The 14072-nt window shown below is 43.3% G+C and overlaps 2 protein-coding genes across 3 annotated transcripts; both read left to right on the top strand.

The window, feature by feature from the left end:
* Positions 1 to 384: 384 nt before the first annotated feature.
* LOC142884698 (actin-binding protein WASF3-like) lies at positions 385 to 5784 on the top strand. 2 transcript variants are annotated; one of them, XM_076020531.1, is made up of 9 exons: positions 385 to 605; positions 1585 to 1749; positions 3051 to 3185; positions 3284 to 3437; positions 3515 to 3632; positions 3741 to 3925; positions 4397 to 4621; positions 4709 to 5007; positions 5106 to 5784. In XM_076020531.1, exons 2-9 carry the CDS (start codon positions 1617 to 1619, stop codon positions 5261 to 5263), a joined length of 1407 nt encoding a protein of 468 aa, XP_075876646.1. In that variant the 5' UTR covers positions 385 to 605; positions 1585 to 1616; the 3' UTR covers positions 5264 to 5784. The 2 variants fall into 2 exon arrangements, with proteins under 2 accessions (XP_075876646.1, XP_075876645.1); XM_076020530.1 differs by having other exon boundaries at positions 4706 to 5007.
* Positions 5785 to 6787: 1003 nt separating this feature from the next.
* LOC142884697 (V-type proton ATPase catalytic subunit A) lies at positions 6788 to 12157 on the top strand. Its single transcript, XM_076020528.1, has 15 exons — positions 6788 to 6942; positions 7484 to 7591; positions 7944 to 8072; positions 8186 to 8400; positions 8473 to 8610; positions 8693 to 8844; positions 8987 to 9149; positions 9268 to 9376; positions 9647 to 9769; positions 9878 to 9992; positions 10271 to 10334; positions 10470 to 10673; positions 10823 to 10917; positions 11236 to 11407; positions 11504 to 12157. Exons 2-15 carry the CDS (start codon positions 7510 to 7512, stop codon positions 11594 to 11596), a joined length of 1854 nt encoding a protein of 617 aa, XP_075876643.1. The 5' UTR covers positions 6788 to 6942; positions 7484 to 7509; the 3' UTR covers positions 11597 to 12157.
* The last annotated feature ends 1915 nt before the right edge of the window (positions 12158 to 14072 follow it).

The raw sequence follows: 14072 nt of genomic DNA, 5'->3' as shown, positions 1-14072 counted from the left end.
TATTGTGTATTATTATACACAATACAACTCAAAACACTCAATAAAGGATGTGCACAACCTTATTCATTAAACGTGTTTTGTTCTTGGTATTCTATTTAATCTTGTGTACGTCTTTTATCCAGTGTAATCCCTAATAAACCCTCAGTTGTGGCACTTCCAATTTCATTGTATGAATCACTTAGCAGTGACAATAATTGTGATTTAATCATTTAGATTGAAAGTAAATAACTGTATCAATATCATATTCATAGAAGGCATCTCGCTGATGACTTTTGGTCCAAAAAAAAAAAAAAAATCAGGACTAAAAGCTACTGACGTTGAAACATGAACGTCGGAGTGCTGCCAGTGACCGCTGTGATTGGATGGAGTGGCTAAATCTGCCAACTAAATCCCTTCATGGCTCAAGCTGCGATTTGAACGAGAGAGATTTGTTTTGAGAGAGCCCTGCCGAGATGACCGCTGTCACCGTCCCACACACGACGGCCGCTGGCCAGCAACGAGATTGGTTTGTTTGGACCACGGAGGCACAACAATTAAAACTCTAAGTGATCCGTGTTGTGAGGGGGAAACGAGGAGGGAACGTTTGACAGCTTGACAAGCAGACGGTAAGAGTGATATATATGTTGTTGTTATTGTTGTTGTTGTTGTTGTTGTTGTTGTTGTTGTTGTTGTTGTTGCTTTCAGGGTACTGCCAGCGTAGAAAATGTATAGACTGTTAATGTTTCGTGTTAATGTATTTGTAATTACCTGCTGTTTGGTAGTTTTAAACTTTTGTCAAGAGGAATGACGGCAACTTCAATCACATAGAGCCGGGCGACGAAGGCTAGCATACAGTTAGCAGCGTGCCAGCTGCTTTGAGGAATTGTGGGAAATTTGAGGCCAGCGCGCCTCTCCTGACACCAGATGTAAATGCTTTTATATATACAGTATATATATGTATGTATGTATATCACGAGAGGCGCGCTGGCCCATATATATATACATACATACATACCTATATACATATATACATACATATATACACATACACATACATATATAATCAGAGTTCGTGTTTACCAAATGTTATCAAACTGAATCGAGATTTTCTTGGAATATCAATATAGTTATTAAAATAGGGCCTTACTGTAAGTGTCATTACTCCACACTAAGGCTCGTGCAGACGCTCTCGATGCTGTCTCCTGTTTCTTTCCTAACATAAAAACTATGCTGTTTTATTATATCCTAATTGCTGCTTATAACTCACTAGACTCTAGTTCTCTTTATGAAATAAATAATTCATTTCACGCTCTAGTGACTAGAGCGTGAAATTAATTATTTATTTCATTTATAACTTCTGTATTTTTGCGTACATCATTTAACTGGTTAAATAGAAATGCTGGTGTAAACCATCTTTAAATTAATTTAAGTTAAATTCGCCAAAGTCAAACAAATGGTCAACCAGTTGACTCTTCCTGACATGAAATTATGAGCTGGGCTGTACTCTGCACTTAGCTGCATTCTGTGCTTAATTCATTGTTCATCCACGTTGACTTGGGATGTTGCAGTTCTCTTCTCCACTGATGTGTCATTGCATCCCTCCAGCAGGTGCAGTGTCCACAATGTAAGAGGGAGCCATGCCATTGGTCAAGAGGAGCATTGAGCCTCGGCACTTGTGCCACAGCGCAGTGCCCGATGGGATTGGCAACGAGCTGGAATGTGTTACCAACAACACGCTGTCAGCCATCATCCGTCAACTCAGCAGTCTGAGTAAAGTCACACTCACGTTTCTTTTCAAGTAGTTCCTGTGTTAGAGAGTTTTAGGTGACAGCTGTAAAGAAACCAACCACACTTTTATCCAACAATATTTATTTATCCATCCATCCATTTTCAAAACCCACTTCTTTCTGCACTCAGGGTTGTGGTAATAATTACTTAATCTAATCTTAAATGTTGTTTCCATATATTTAACAAATATTGTGTTTCCAGCTTCTTTAGTGTAGTAGTGTTGTAGGCCCTCCGACGAATTAACTGTAACATTCTCACATTCTCATAATTGTCGACTGTACATTGGGAGTGCTCACATTAATCCTTGCAAGGTGATTATCAGAAAACAATGACCTATATCATGCTGTGACTTGATTGTGTTTGAAGGGAATGAAAACAACATGAATATCACAAGAAAGTGCAAGCAATTCACGTCAAACTTAATGTTACCTTTTCTGCATACGTTAAGTTCAAAAAGCTTTTGGGGGAAGTAACAAGATAAACACAATTTTGTGTTCACTATTTTTACTTTATGACATCTGGCTGACGGATATCATGATTAGTGTGTGTCTGTGTCTATGTGTTTGTCTGTGTCTATGTGTTTGTCTGTGTGTGTGTGTGTGTGTGTGTGTGTGTGTGTGTGTGTGTGTGTGTGTGTGTGTGTGTGTATTTAGTAAGGTTACGGAGCTTAGAGCTTACCGTAAGGCTTTGTGTCCCAGGCGGATAAGTCGGAGGAAGTGGGTGGAGACGTAAATAGAGACAGTCTAATGATAGACGGCACAGTTGGTGAATCGTAACTGCTCGACATTTCGAGTCTGCACTGTTGAATGAGTAAAACGTGATAAGCCGGTAACTCTAAGACAACATTTGTTGGGTATGAAGAAAAACAAACCAAACCTGCCTTTTCTAGTCCCATACTCTCCCCATTTTGAGATAATAGTTTTTAATTTCCTCTTGCAAATACAGTTGAGACACTTGGGCTATTTTTTTAGTTTGTTTGTTTTGTGGGAAGGAAAAAAACAGGGCACCCACAAGGCAATCTCACAGGGCAGAACAAACAACTGGCTGGGATGTTGTCACAACCCATAGAGCTACCAGTCTGGTTGGTAACAGTCCCTATTGTGACATCACAATCACGATCAGGCTGAACTGTGGATTTGCTGCAGCTTCCACTTCAGTCAGTGGAAGCTGGGAAAGAGGTAAAGGACAGGCCTTTCTCATCTCCAAGGAGTTGATTGACAGGATAGAGATAAGTGTGATTGTGTATTTACCTGAAAGGCTTCGTGTCTTTCTCTGCGGTGCAGGCAAACACGCAGAAAATGTATTTGGGGAGCTCTTCAACGAGGCCAACACCTTTTACGGGCGCGCCAATTCGCTTCAGGACCGAATCGACCGCCTGGCCATCAAGGTCACCCAACTGGACTCCAGCGTGGAGGAGGGTCAGTTCAGGCAATGCCATCTGTCTCGTTTTTCATCCACTGGTTAATTCCTGCTGACTTTGTGGTGACAGCAAACTCTCGACATCTCTGGTTTACAGTCTCACTACAGGACATAAACTTGAGGAAGGCGTTTAAAAGCTCCACCATCCAGGACCAGAAGGTGCTGTCCAAAGACAGCACTCCAGACTCAGTGGCGGAGATGCACAGCAGCAGTGACAGGCCGCCTCCTCTGAGCGCCCTCACCGCCTACAGGTAAACACTGCAACAGCCAAACATATTGTGTTTTTTCATCGGACGGCCATTTCATCTGCATTGTTTGTCTCTCACAGGGAGGATTCCACAGACGCAATGAAATTCTATTCAGACCCGTCGTACTTTTTCGACCTGTGGAAGGAGAAAATGCTTCAGGACACGGAGGACAAGAGGAGAGAGAGGCGCAGGCAGCGGGTGGGCGTGCACTCTGCCCTCCTTATTGTCCATTTATGTGTTTTGCGGGATATTTTTTCAAGGTTATTTTTTTCTCTCTATCCCTGTCGCATCATCCGACTCTTTCAGGAGCAGAAGCGCTGCATGGAAAGCAGCACTCTTCAGCGAGAGGTGAAGAAGGTGAGAAAGGCTCGAAATCGCAGGCAGGAGTGGAATATGATGGCTTTTGATAAAGAGCTTCGCCCGGACCACCGTCATCCACAAACCCTGCGGCGAGGAGCGTCGTCTGAGGGCTCACTCTCCCCGGATGGCAGGTCAGGGCTCCTTTTCTGATTGAGAGAAGAAAAGTGTGGTTTTTAAAATGAAATTAACATTTAAACTCAACCTTTTTTATTAGCTACCAGTTAGATACTAGAAGGTTTTCATTTAATTTTATTTATTTATTAATTTATTTTTTGGTTCTCAAAAAGAGCTCAAACTGGAATGATTGCTGTGCTTTTTTTTAAAAAAAAAGTTAAATCTCAAACATTATCTTGCGTTTGGATATATTATATAACAAAACATTTCTGTAGAAACATTATCACGAAGGCAAAATCTAGGTTCCTGGAAATTATTAGTGGAGATTATAGACAGAGCGTCGCTCAGGGAGGCGCATCCCATTGTCATGAAAACGACCATGTGACTCTAAAGCCCGCAGTGTTGATTTTGTAACAAACAAAATCCACCATCTGGGAGAGTGAAAGCGTCTGAATGACAAGCTCCCCGTCTTCGCATTGTTTACCCAGGCCTGACCTCCCCGACTACCCCATCCCTCCAGCGCCTGCCCACGCTGCTTGCAATTATGCCAAGTCTCGTGATTACGTGCCCGGGAACGCACACCCTTCACCACCTGTGGAGCATGAATACCACAGCATTGATGTCAACTACAAGAGGGTGTCCTACGCGGCGGTGGCAGAGCCTCCCACCACACACCGACCCAACGGCTCAATACGTCCACCTGCGGATTACAAGTATGTTTGTTTGTCACTTGCATAATCTGATGAGAGTAAAATGTAATGCCGCCCAAACGTAATCCTCTTTCTCCCGTTGTCAAGCAGCGCCGCCTCCCCGCCGCCCGTCCCCGGCCCGCCCATCCCATCCACCCAGACGGCCTTTGGTTTTCGTCTGGGGGCACTGCCACAGGCACCGCACAATGGGGATTTGCACGTGGGCCCGGGCTACCCGCTGCCACCTGTGCCCCCTCCTGGTCCACGCACGCTCCCTCCTCCTCCAGGCCCCCCACCGCCACCACTGCCCCCGCCGGCCATGGCCCTAGCGGGTCACGGCGAAGGAGGCGTGGCCGAGACGAAGCCCGTGAGAGACGCCCGGAGCGACCTGCTGTCCGCCATCCGCATAGGTGAGCCGCTGCGAGCGACGCAGTTAGAAATAGGCCAGTTAGTTTTCAGCGGTTCAACTCGTTGTTTGTCCTTCTCACACGTGCCACCGCCTCCATAGGCATCCAGCTAAAGAAAGTCCAAGAGCAGCAGGAGCAGCAGAGCAAGCGGGAGCCAGTGGGGAACGACGTGGCCACCATCCTGTCCCGACGTATCGCAGTGGAGTACAGCGACTCTGAAGACGACTCTGAGCTGGAAGATAACGAGTGGTCGGACTGAACATCTTCCCCACCGTTCACACTACGAAAGCTTCAAAAAACTGAACTTCCTTCTTTGGGTTAACACTTGGATTTCATCTACCAACGAAATGGTGCTTTTATCAGTGTGGGGTGCTGTGTGTAATTCTCCTGATAACTTTTACCAACTTACTGTAATGTTTAAATATTTATAGCGCAAAACCTTTCTCTCCATTGATGGCTGAACTTAAGGTGCTCAGTTTTATTTTGTGTCTGTAATTTCATAGAATTAGATATAATGTTGTGTTTTAAATAAATTCCATACATATACTGTGGGTCTTTCTAAAAACATTTAAGATTAGGATTTTTAAATTCCTACCTCAGTCTGACCATTCCACTGTTCTACTGTATGTATGTATGCATGCATGTATGTATGTATGTATGTATGTATGTATGTATGTTTTCATGACAGATTTCACGAAAGTTCTGTTTTGCCATTAAATTATTATTTATGTGTTTTGTTCACAGAAACGGACAGAATCATTATCTCCTTTTTGCTATCTTTTTACTCTTTCTCCCACTTCATAGAATTAGAAACTTGCCATAATCCACTAGTTAAAATAGTAAAATGCCTCCATGGCATTTTAAATGTATCATTCAGCTTAGACTTTTATTTTTTTAAGAATAAAAATAAATCATAGTTTTAGAAGAACATGTTTTAAAGGATACACACCAATTTGGCTAATATGTGATATCACTTGAAGGATGCTGTTAGTCCTTAGCGGAGCAATTTAATGTGTAGCAGTGGGGAGCCTCCTGCACAGTTCATAAATACAGAAACGGTGAAAGCACATTTGAGCACAAAAAGCTCATAAGCTGGGATGTTGATAAATAAAACACCAATAAAAAAAATGAAATAATAAGTTCATCACTCCGATCTCTTCAATAGCTCAAGGATAAGTCACAGTTCTCCAAGCCGATGTATCAAAATTGCCTCAAATATTACAAACAATGTTGAATTGCATCATTGTGTTTAATTAAATTGAAAATAGTTTTAATAATTTGGTATTTATGTGTACTGTATGTGCTTTACAATTATTACGTTACATGATCATTTTAGGTTCTCTGGCTTCCTCCCACAGTCCAAAAACATGCACGTGAGGGGAATTAGGAACTCTAAATTGACCATAGATGTATGTGTGAGTGCGAATGGTTGTATGTCTTTATTTGTTTCTCTATGTGGCCCTGCAATGAACAGGCGACTTGTCCAGAGTGTCACCCTGCCTTTGCCCTATGACAACGGGTATAGCTCCAGCAGACAACCACAACCCTGAGTGCAGGAAGAAGCGGGTGTGGAAAATGAATGGATGGATGATCTTTTTTTCTCTTAATATTTGCACAGAGAACTGAATTATTACGCGTCAAGGGGATTTTTTTTCCTCTTCACAGTATCAGTGTTTCATTTCTGTCCACCAGAGGGCAGTGCTGCAGTAAGTAGACGTGTGTCGGAAGAGGGACCTGATCATCGTCGACTAGGAAACTGCCGAGGCCATGGGCGCCATGTTGGCTCTGCGGACAGCCAACCACGTAACGTCGGAGACCGGTTGAGCCACAATGGTGATGTTTTCTTCCCGTGACAGGCAGGTGATTAGCACAGTCAAGCTCCTCCTGTGCCTGCCGCTCCACTAGGGACAAACCTGGAAAACTAAACATCAAGACAAGGTAGGACGCATTCATATATATCACACTTTTCGCATGCCATGTCCCCTGTCGTACTGAGTAGTTTGACAGTTATCGTCACGTCTTTTTTTTTAATAGCTTCACCTCTGTTCAATGGCGATGCGGATAGCTAGTGCGGTCTGCCAGCTACTGTACGCACGAAATCAGCTTTACTCCTAACGAAGCGTATGTTCCGCCACAGACATCACGCTGCCACTTGGCTGACTGCTTTCTCTGCGACGATGTGTGATCATTTACTGTATGTTCGGCTCAACGTAACGAAACAAAATACTGGAAGGTTGTGCCCTCTTGACTGGTTTAGCTAGTGACCTTACACTGGCAGCATTAGTCAGTCATTTAGCAGAAAACACAGCGCTGGTATTCTACTACATTGTGGGGGACTCTCTTGAATTTAACAGAATTGCTGCATCTGTTCATCGTCATTGGTTATCAGTTCATACTTGCTAGTATCAGACGCTGCGTGTGTGCGTTTGAAGAAGAAAAAAAAATGAAGCATATGTTTCTCATCTTTGCCATTTGAAGGAATCCTGCAGGACAGAGACCATCAAGATGGACACCTCCAAGCTTCCTAAGATTCAGGATGCGGAGCGGGAGAGCGAGTTTGGATACGTGCATGGTGTTTCTGGACCAGGTCTGCTCCACTGACCCTCTCTGGTCTTTTGACAGTGCTTGTTGACTCATTGACCAAATTTCACTCACTGTACACCTTGATCTGGAAATTGGCTGATGAACCGGATGTCCATGCATGCGTACATTATCATCAAATTAACATTCTAATGATATCATAGCCAACTTATCCGCATATATATATATATACATACATACATACATATATGGAACTACAGTTCTACATATCTTAAGGGATAAATACAATGTAATACCCTTTATATAATGTTCAGCCGTGTTTGGGTTTTATATGTTTTTCTTCATTTGTAGTATTGCATCCATTTTTGTGCCTTTTACTTTTTATTTCCAATCAATAGTGGTGACGGCTACCGCGATGGCTGGAGCAGCCATGTACGAGCTGGTCCGCGTCGGCCACAGCGAGCTGGTGGGCGAAATCATCCGTTTGGAGGGAGACATGGCAACCATCCAGGTCTATGAGGAGACTTGTATCCTTTCCACTCTGGCCTCACACTAACCACTTTACAAATTCTTCCCCAAAAAATAAATATAGTGACACGCCAGTGTGAATTCGATTGGTTTTCCTGAATGTGATGATAAGCCGGTGTGTCTGTTGGAGATCCTGTCCTGCGGACAGGGAAGCCGCTCTCAGTGGAACTCGGACCTGGAATCATGGGCTCCATCTTTGATGGTATCCAGCGTCCACTGAAGGACATCAATGACCTCACCCAGAGTATCTATATCCCGAGAGGAGTCAACATTGGAGCGCTTAATAGAGACATCAAATGGGAATTCACCCCCAGCCAGAGTCTCCGGGTATGAATCGCACGAGGTGCTGCACAAACTTTGACTGTGTGGGCTCTTTTCACACCATTTCCTCGTCTCCAGGTTGGCAGTCATGTGACAGGCGGAGACATCTATGGCATGGTGCTGGAAAACTCCTTAATAAAGCACAAGCTGATGCTTCCTCCTCGCAACAGAGGCACGGTCACCTACGTAGCGCCGCCTGGAAACTATGACGTCTCGGTGAGTGTTTGCCGGCAGTAAGACACACGGGACCATCAATAAATGACCAGTCGCGCTGACCGGCTGCCTCTGAACTGTTCAGGACGTGGTTCTGGAGCTGGAGTTTGAAGGCATGAAGGAGAAGTTCACAATGGTCCAGGTCTGGCCGGTGCGACAAGTTCGCCCAGTCACGGAGAAGCTACCAGCCAACCATCCACTGCTGACTGGCCAGAGAGTTCTAGATGCACTTTTCCCGTAAGTGAGGAGAGAACATCCAACTTAAACTCATTTGCCCGCCATAAGCTTTAGTTGCTCAAATGGAAAGCAGAAAAACCTCTGGCTGACTTGAATGATAATGTATTTTACAAACCTCGCCCATGTGACTGTCGCTCCGCAGCTGCGTGCAGGGCGGCACCACGGCTATTCCAGGTGCCTTTGGGTGCGGGAAGACGGTGATCTCGCAGTCTTTGTCCAAGTATTCCAACAGCGACGTCATTATTTATGTTGGATGCGGAGAACGTGGGAATGAAATGTCTGAAGTCCTGCGAGATTTTCCGGAGGTAGGCAAGGCACAGCGGGTTCATAACGAGGTTCATTCAGAGATCAGAACTCAAATGAACATCTCGACTGGCTTTTACATTTCCATTGTTCGATTTCACCACCTTCCTCCCCCAACAGCTCACAATGGAGGTTGATGGCAAGGTGGAGAGCATCATGAAGAGGACAGCACTGGTTGCTAACACGTCCAACATGCCTGTGGCTGCCAGAGAGGCCTCCATTTATACAGGTGCCTGGTTCATTTTATACACTAGCACAGGTTTTTCCACTGGGCTAAAAAAGCAGCGTGATGACTAAAGAAAGAGGAACAGCGCAACCAAAAATGTAACACTCCAGTCATGGTCTGCTCACGAGATTTTTACAGTCCACTTGAGGTCCCACACGTTGAATTACTCCACATTTCCATTCCAAGTCCTGCAAAAGTATAATGTTAAATACTCTTCACTGTTTGGAGAAACCGTTGAATGTATTTGGAAACTAAATGTGACGACCTGTGCAGGGATCACGCTGTCCGAGTACTTCCGAGACATGGGCTACAATGTGAGCATGATGGCCGACTCAACATCTCGATGGGCAGAAGCTCTGAGGGAAATCTCTGGAAGATTAGCAGAAATGCCCGCAGGTAAGTCAGTTTTTGTCTGCGATTGTCTTGTACTTGGTGTTCCTGGTCAGATATGTTGAGGCAAGAGTTGGAAGCAGTTGCACCTGTGTCTCGCCCCTCCCTCTGCAGACAGCGGTTATCCAGCCTACCTGGGCGCCAGGCTGGCCTCCTTCTACGAGCGCGCCGGCCGCGTCAAGTGTCTGGGAAATCCCGAGAGGGAAGGCAGCGTCAGCATTGTGGGAGCGTGAGTTTGAATTTTTTTCCACAAGCAGATAAAATCTGCGGGTACACTCAGCAGCAATGACACACATGTATTTTAAGGCAGAATGAGGAAGTATAACCATTTTTTGAGAAGCCGTTGAGCTTAGTTCCTTTTTCCATTTTTTTTTATCAAATTATAAAAATGCCAAACTTCTCTCTTTATTATTTCATGTCACATCTTTGGTAAAATTATGTTTTTTTTTTATTTAAAAAAAAAAAGGCAAACTATGATCTTCCGTCTAAATTTTTTTAACCTTTCAGTGTGTCGCCCCCTGGTGGAGATTTCTCAGACCCCGTCACTTCAGCCACGCTGGGAATTGTTCAGGTAAATTTCAGGTGCATTTCAGACATCATGGGTCTTTGTCTGTGTCTTTTTTGCATGAATGGCTTTTTTAACTGGAAATTTCCCCACTGTGGGACTAATAAAGGAAATCCTATCCTATCTTACCTCTTTTTTCAGGTGTTCTGGGGATTGGACAAGAAGCTGGCTCAGAGGAAACACTTCCCCTCTGTGAACTGGCTCATTAGCTACAGCAAATACACAAGGGCTCTGGACGAGTACTACGACAAACATTTCCCAGAGTTTGTTCCTCTGCGCACAAAGGCCAAAGAGATTCTGCAGGAGGAGGAGGACCTGGCTGAGATCGTGCAGCTCGTAGGAAAGGTGAGTTCCAGACGAGCGTTTCCTCATGGCAGGGTGTGAACTCAGCCTTGAAAACCAGAGGACACAACATATTTAAGATTTGATTTAATTCTGAACTCAGTGTTTGGTGCAAAAGCTTTAAACTCAATCCATTTGTGTGTATTCCCAAGGCTTCCCTCGCTGAGACCGATAAAATCACTCTGGAGGTTGCCAAGCTCCTTAAGGACGACTTCCTGCAGCAGAATGGCTACACACCCTACGACAGGTGAAGACAAGTCTTGTCACCAGCCCCAGTGTTGCCGCCTTATTCATTCAGTTGGCCTGTTGTAGTAGTAGTAGTGGCCTTTCCCCCTTCATATGTTTACATTTACAATAATTAAGAAATCAATTGTAGATACTCCTTGGATTTTGCAGCAAATGGCCAAAATCATTTAAAGAAGCAAGCAGTAAAATAAAAGTCTGTGTTTCTCAGTAGCTAAAACGTTTAGCTATTTAAAAATATATATCACTTTTATCATCACTGAAAACTGAAAATGGATGTCATGGTCTCCTGAGCCTCAAATGTCATTTTGTCTCCGTGCAGGTTCTGCCCCTTTTACAAAACCGTCGGCATCCTCTCGAACACCATCGCCTTCTACGACATGGCCCGCCATGCGGTGGAGTCCACGGCGCAGAGCGACAACAAGATCACTTGGGCCATGATCCGCGAACACTTGGGAGAGATCCTGTATAAACTCAGCTCCATGAAGTTCAAGGTATTTCACCCTGCCTTGTTACTTTGTTCTTTTTCTTCTCATTAGTTGAGCTGAAGTTTCCGTCCATGCCACAACGCTGTGTTTTATGTGATTCAGGACCCTGTGAAGGACGGCGAAGCTAAGATCAAAGGCGACTTCGCCCAGCTGCTGGAGGACATGCAGAACGCCTTCAGGACCCTCGAAGAATAGGCCACTCCTCCCAACTCATCCTCATCCCAGTGCAGTGCAACAGTGCAGATTTAAGTGGCCCGTGTTTTAAATGTCTGTATTGTGATCTACTTTGTTTCTCGGTGTTTACGCCCCCTTTCCTCCCCCCAAAACATTCCAAGATCTGCACAAATGTCCATTTTATCTGTTGATTTTTATCTTGATTTATGTACTTGAAAACCCAGTACTGAAATCTCTTATGTTTATGGTCTTCAGCTATCCCCTCGCATCCCCTCTACTTGGAGATCACAGCAGTTATCAAACTGTATCAAAGAGTAAGAAGCTTCTCACAGATAATCAACTGAAATCGTGTACAAAGGTAAAGGGACAAAATGCACTGCGTTGCTGGATATCAGGGGCTTTAAGGCATTCTTCCACCTCTTACCTCTTTTGTGTGATCGTGATGTTGTGGACTATATACTTGAGAATATTTGTAAAAATGTGAATGAACGAGTCGGTTAGAGTTGTGTTGTAACAGACGTGTCATTATTATGTTCAATGGAAAATTATTGTCTCCTGAAATAAATGTAAAGAACCAAACTTGATGATGTGGACATCTTGCTCAATTAAAATGATTTGATCACACACACACACACACAAGATATGGATGCGTCTTTAGCCACTAGGTGTAGCAATTGTAACCGTTACGTAGCGATGTGAGACAGCAAAATGTGCTATTTTTAGTGAGTTTCGACTACACGGGACGCCCAAAAGGCAACGGTCTTCAACGCTCTTTCAAAACATCCACAGGTCTGTTACTTACTTGGGTTTAGCGGTTGCTTGAGGACCCAGGCTTGAGTTGCAGCAAGGGACTAAAACGTGACATGCAACGCTCTTTGTCGGTCTGATAACTTTATTTAGAGGCGACAAAATGTTGGTGAATTAAAATGAGTGTAATCTAATATAGTAATATAATTTAATATGTTAATGTTTATTTTTCTTATTTGATCCGAGAAAAAAGATATATGGCTTTGACTTTGATACGTGACTCATTAACTTAAAGCAATTCAGTCTTTAATTATGTGATTCTAAAACTTTGATTTTGATATGCAACATATCTGTTATTAAACAAATAAACACATAAATAAATAGGATGAAGCCATCACTAACGCCTCCCCAGATTGTGACGACAATCATCAGAGAAAAGAGTCTGAGATGTGTCTACTTTCATTTCTAATGAGACTTTAGGCTTTAATTAATGGTGCAAGGGTTAATGTCCATTGTTGAAACCAGATGGAAGAGCACACTGACGAGAGAAATAATGGTGATAATAATAATAATAATAATAATAATAATAATAATAATAATAAGTGATTTTCAAACATGTAAAATTACTTAAACTGTGCCTTTTGTCGACAGTGTTGGGTAATTTGAATTTAGTTAGGAAAAGTCAGACACGCTAATAGCAAAAGCACAGAAATCCCACTCAGTGGGGGAAAACCTACTTTAAAATAACTTTGCAAGATCAATAACACTAACACCATGACACATCCAGAGATATTCAAAATGCAAGGCAACGTTTCAGACTGCATCAGGTTGAAAAGATGCTGTTCCGACCCGGCTGAGACATGAGGAGGAAAGACTGCGTGCAGCAGAGTTTGCAGCAGCGTTCAGTAGCTGCTGGAGTTTGCTGATGCTTTATTTTTTAGTCCATCGTCTGCGTGTCTCAAAGCATTAATTCCTCTAAAACAGATTAGAGTCCGTATCTCAAGTTCCGGGCTCCATCAAGACTAATGGAAGCAAAAGCCACAGGAGCAAGAGCAGCATCTTTCCCTCTGCATTGATTCAGGCCATCAACACTTGCTGTGCAGTGGACATTAAGAGCCTATCTTTCTCTTATTGCTCGCTCTCTCTTGACTGGCTATGCATGCAGTACCTGATGTATGAGCATGTACTGCACAAACATCCTTGCTTTTAAGACAACAGCCGCAGCAGCAGCACCTCTACTGTGAACTCCTGTATGGTTGGTCTCTCGTGTCAACAAACAGATTGGTCCAGCCGGTGCTGCATGTCTCTGGTTACACCATGAACTTCACTTTACTACCTGCTCATCTTCCTCATGCGCATGCCTCTCTGGACTTTCACTTCTGATAGATAATTTAGCAAAAGCAACTTTTGTCGTTAATCATATGTCATTAATCAAGGTTTAATTCAAGTCCCATGCCGTTCATTCTCCTCATGGTTTTAACGGAATTGTCTTCATTCTAAGGTCTGAACACTAGACTAAAGAAGACAGCAAGTGACATGAATAATCATGAATTCAACATTCAAGATCGAAATGTGAAGGAGTCACTCGGCTCTCAGAGAAGGTGAAAATAGAAAAAATAAAAATGTACGTGCAAGTTGTTTTTTGTTTTGTTTTTCAAAGAAATATAGCACACATAAAAATAAAATTAAAAAATAAGATATCAAGTCTAAAAGATTTAAAACACCTCTATATTTGCAGAATTAAATTAAA

This window comes from Nelusetta ayraudi, unplaced genomic scaffold (genome assembly GCF_046127955.1).
Source record: "Nelusetta ayraudi isolate G7.1 ecotype Tasmania unplaced genomic scaffold, CSIRO-AGI_Nayr_v1 ptg000011l, whole genome shotgun sequence".
In the NCBI taxonomy this organism is placed as follows: domain Eukaryota; kingdom Metazoa; phylum Chordata; class Actinopteri; order Tetraodontiformes; family Monacanthidae; genus Nelusetta; species Nelusetta ayraudi.
Note: the sequence above shows the minus strand (reverse complement) of the source record. Positions and strands in the feature narration are given on the sequence as shown.

Bases quoted from the DNA above. Each gene is read 5' to 3' on its own strand.
- LOC142884697 (XM_076020528.1), top strand. From the start codon at position 7,510: ATGGACACCTCCAAGCTTCCTAAGATTCAGGATGCGGAGCGGGAGAGC. The intron at 7,592-7,943 runs GTCTGCTCCACT...TCCAATCAATAG, and splicing joins GCATGGTGTTTCTGGACCAG to TGGTGACGGCTACCGCGATG. The intron at 11,408-11,503 runs GTATTTCACCCT...TATGTGATTCAG, and splicing joins TCAGCTCCATGAAGTTCAAG to GACCCTGTGAAGGACGGCGA.
- LOC142884698 (XM_076020530.1), top strand. From the start codon at position 1,617: ATGCCATTGGTCAAGAGGAGCATTGAGCCTCGGCACTTGTGCCACAGC. The intron at 1,750-3,050 runs GTAAAGTCACAC...TCTGCGGTGCAG, and splicing joins CCGTCAACTCAGCAGTCTGA to GCAAACACGCAGAAAATGTA. The intron at 5,008-5,105 runs GTGAGCCGCTGC...CCGCCTCCATAG, and splicing joins GCTGTCCGCCATCCGCATAG to GCATCCAGCTAAAGAAAGTC.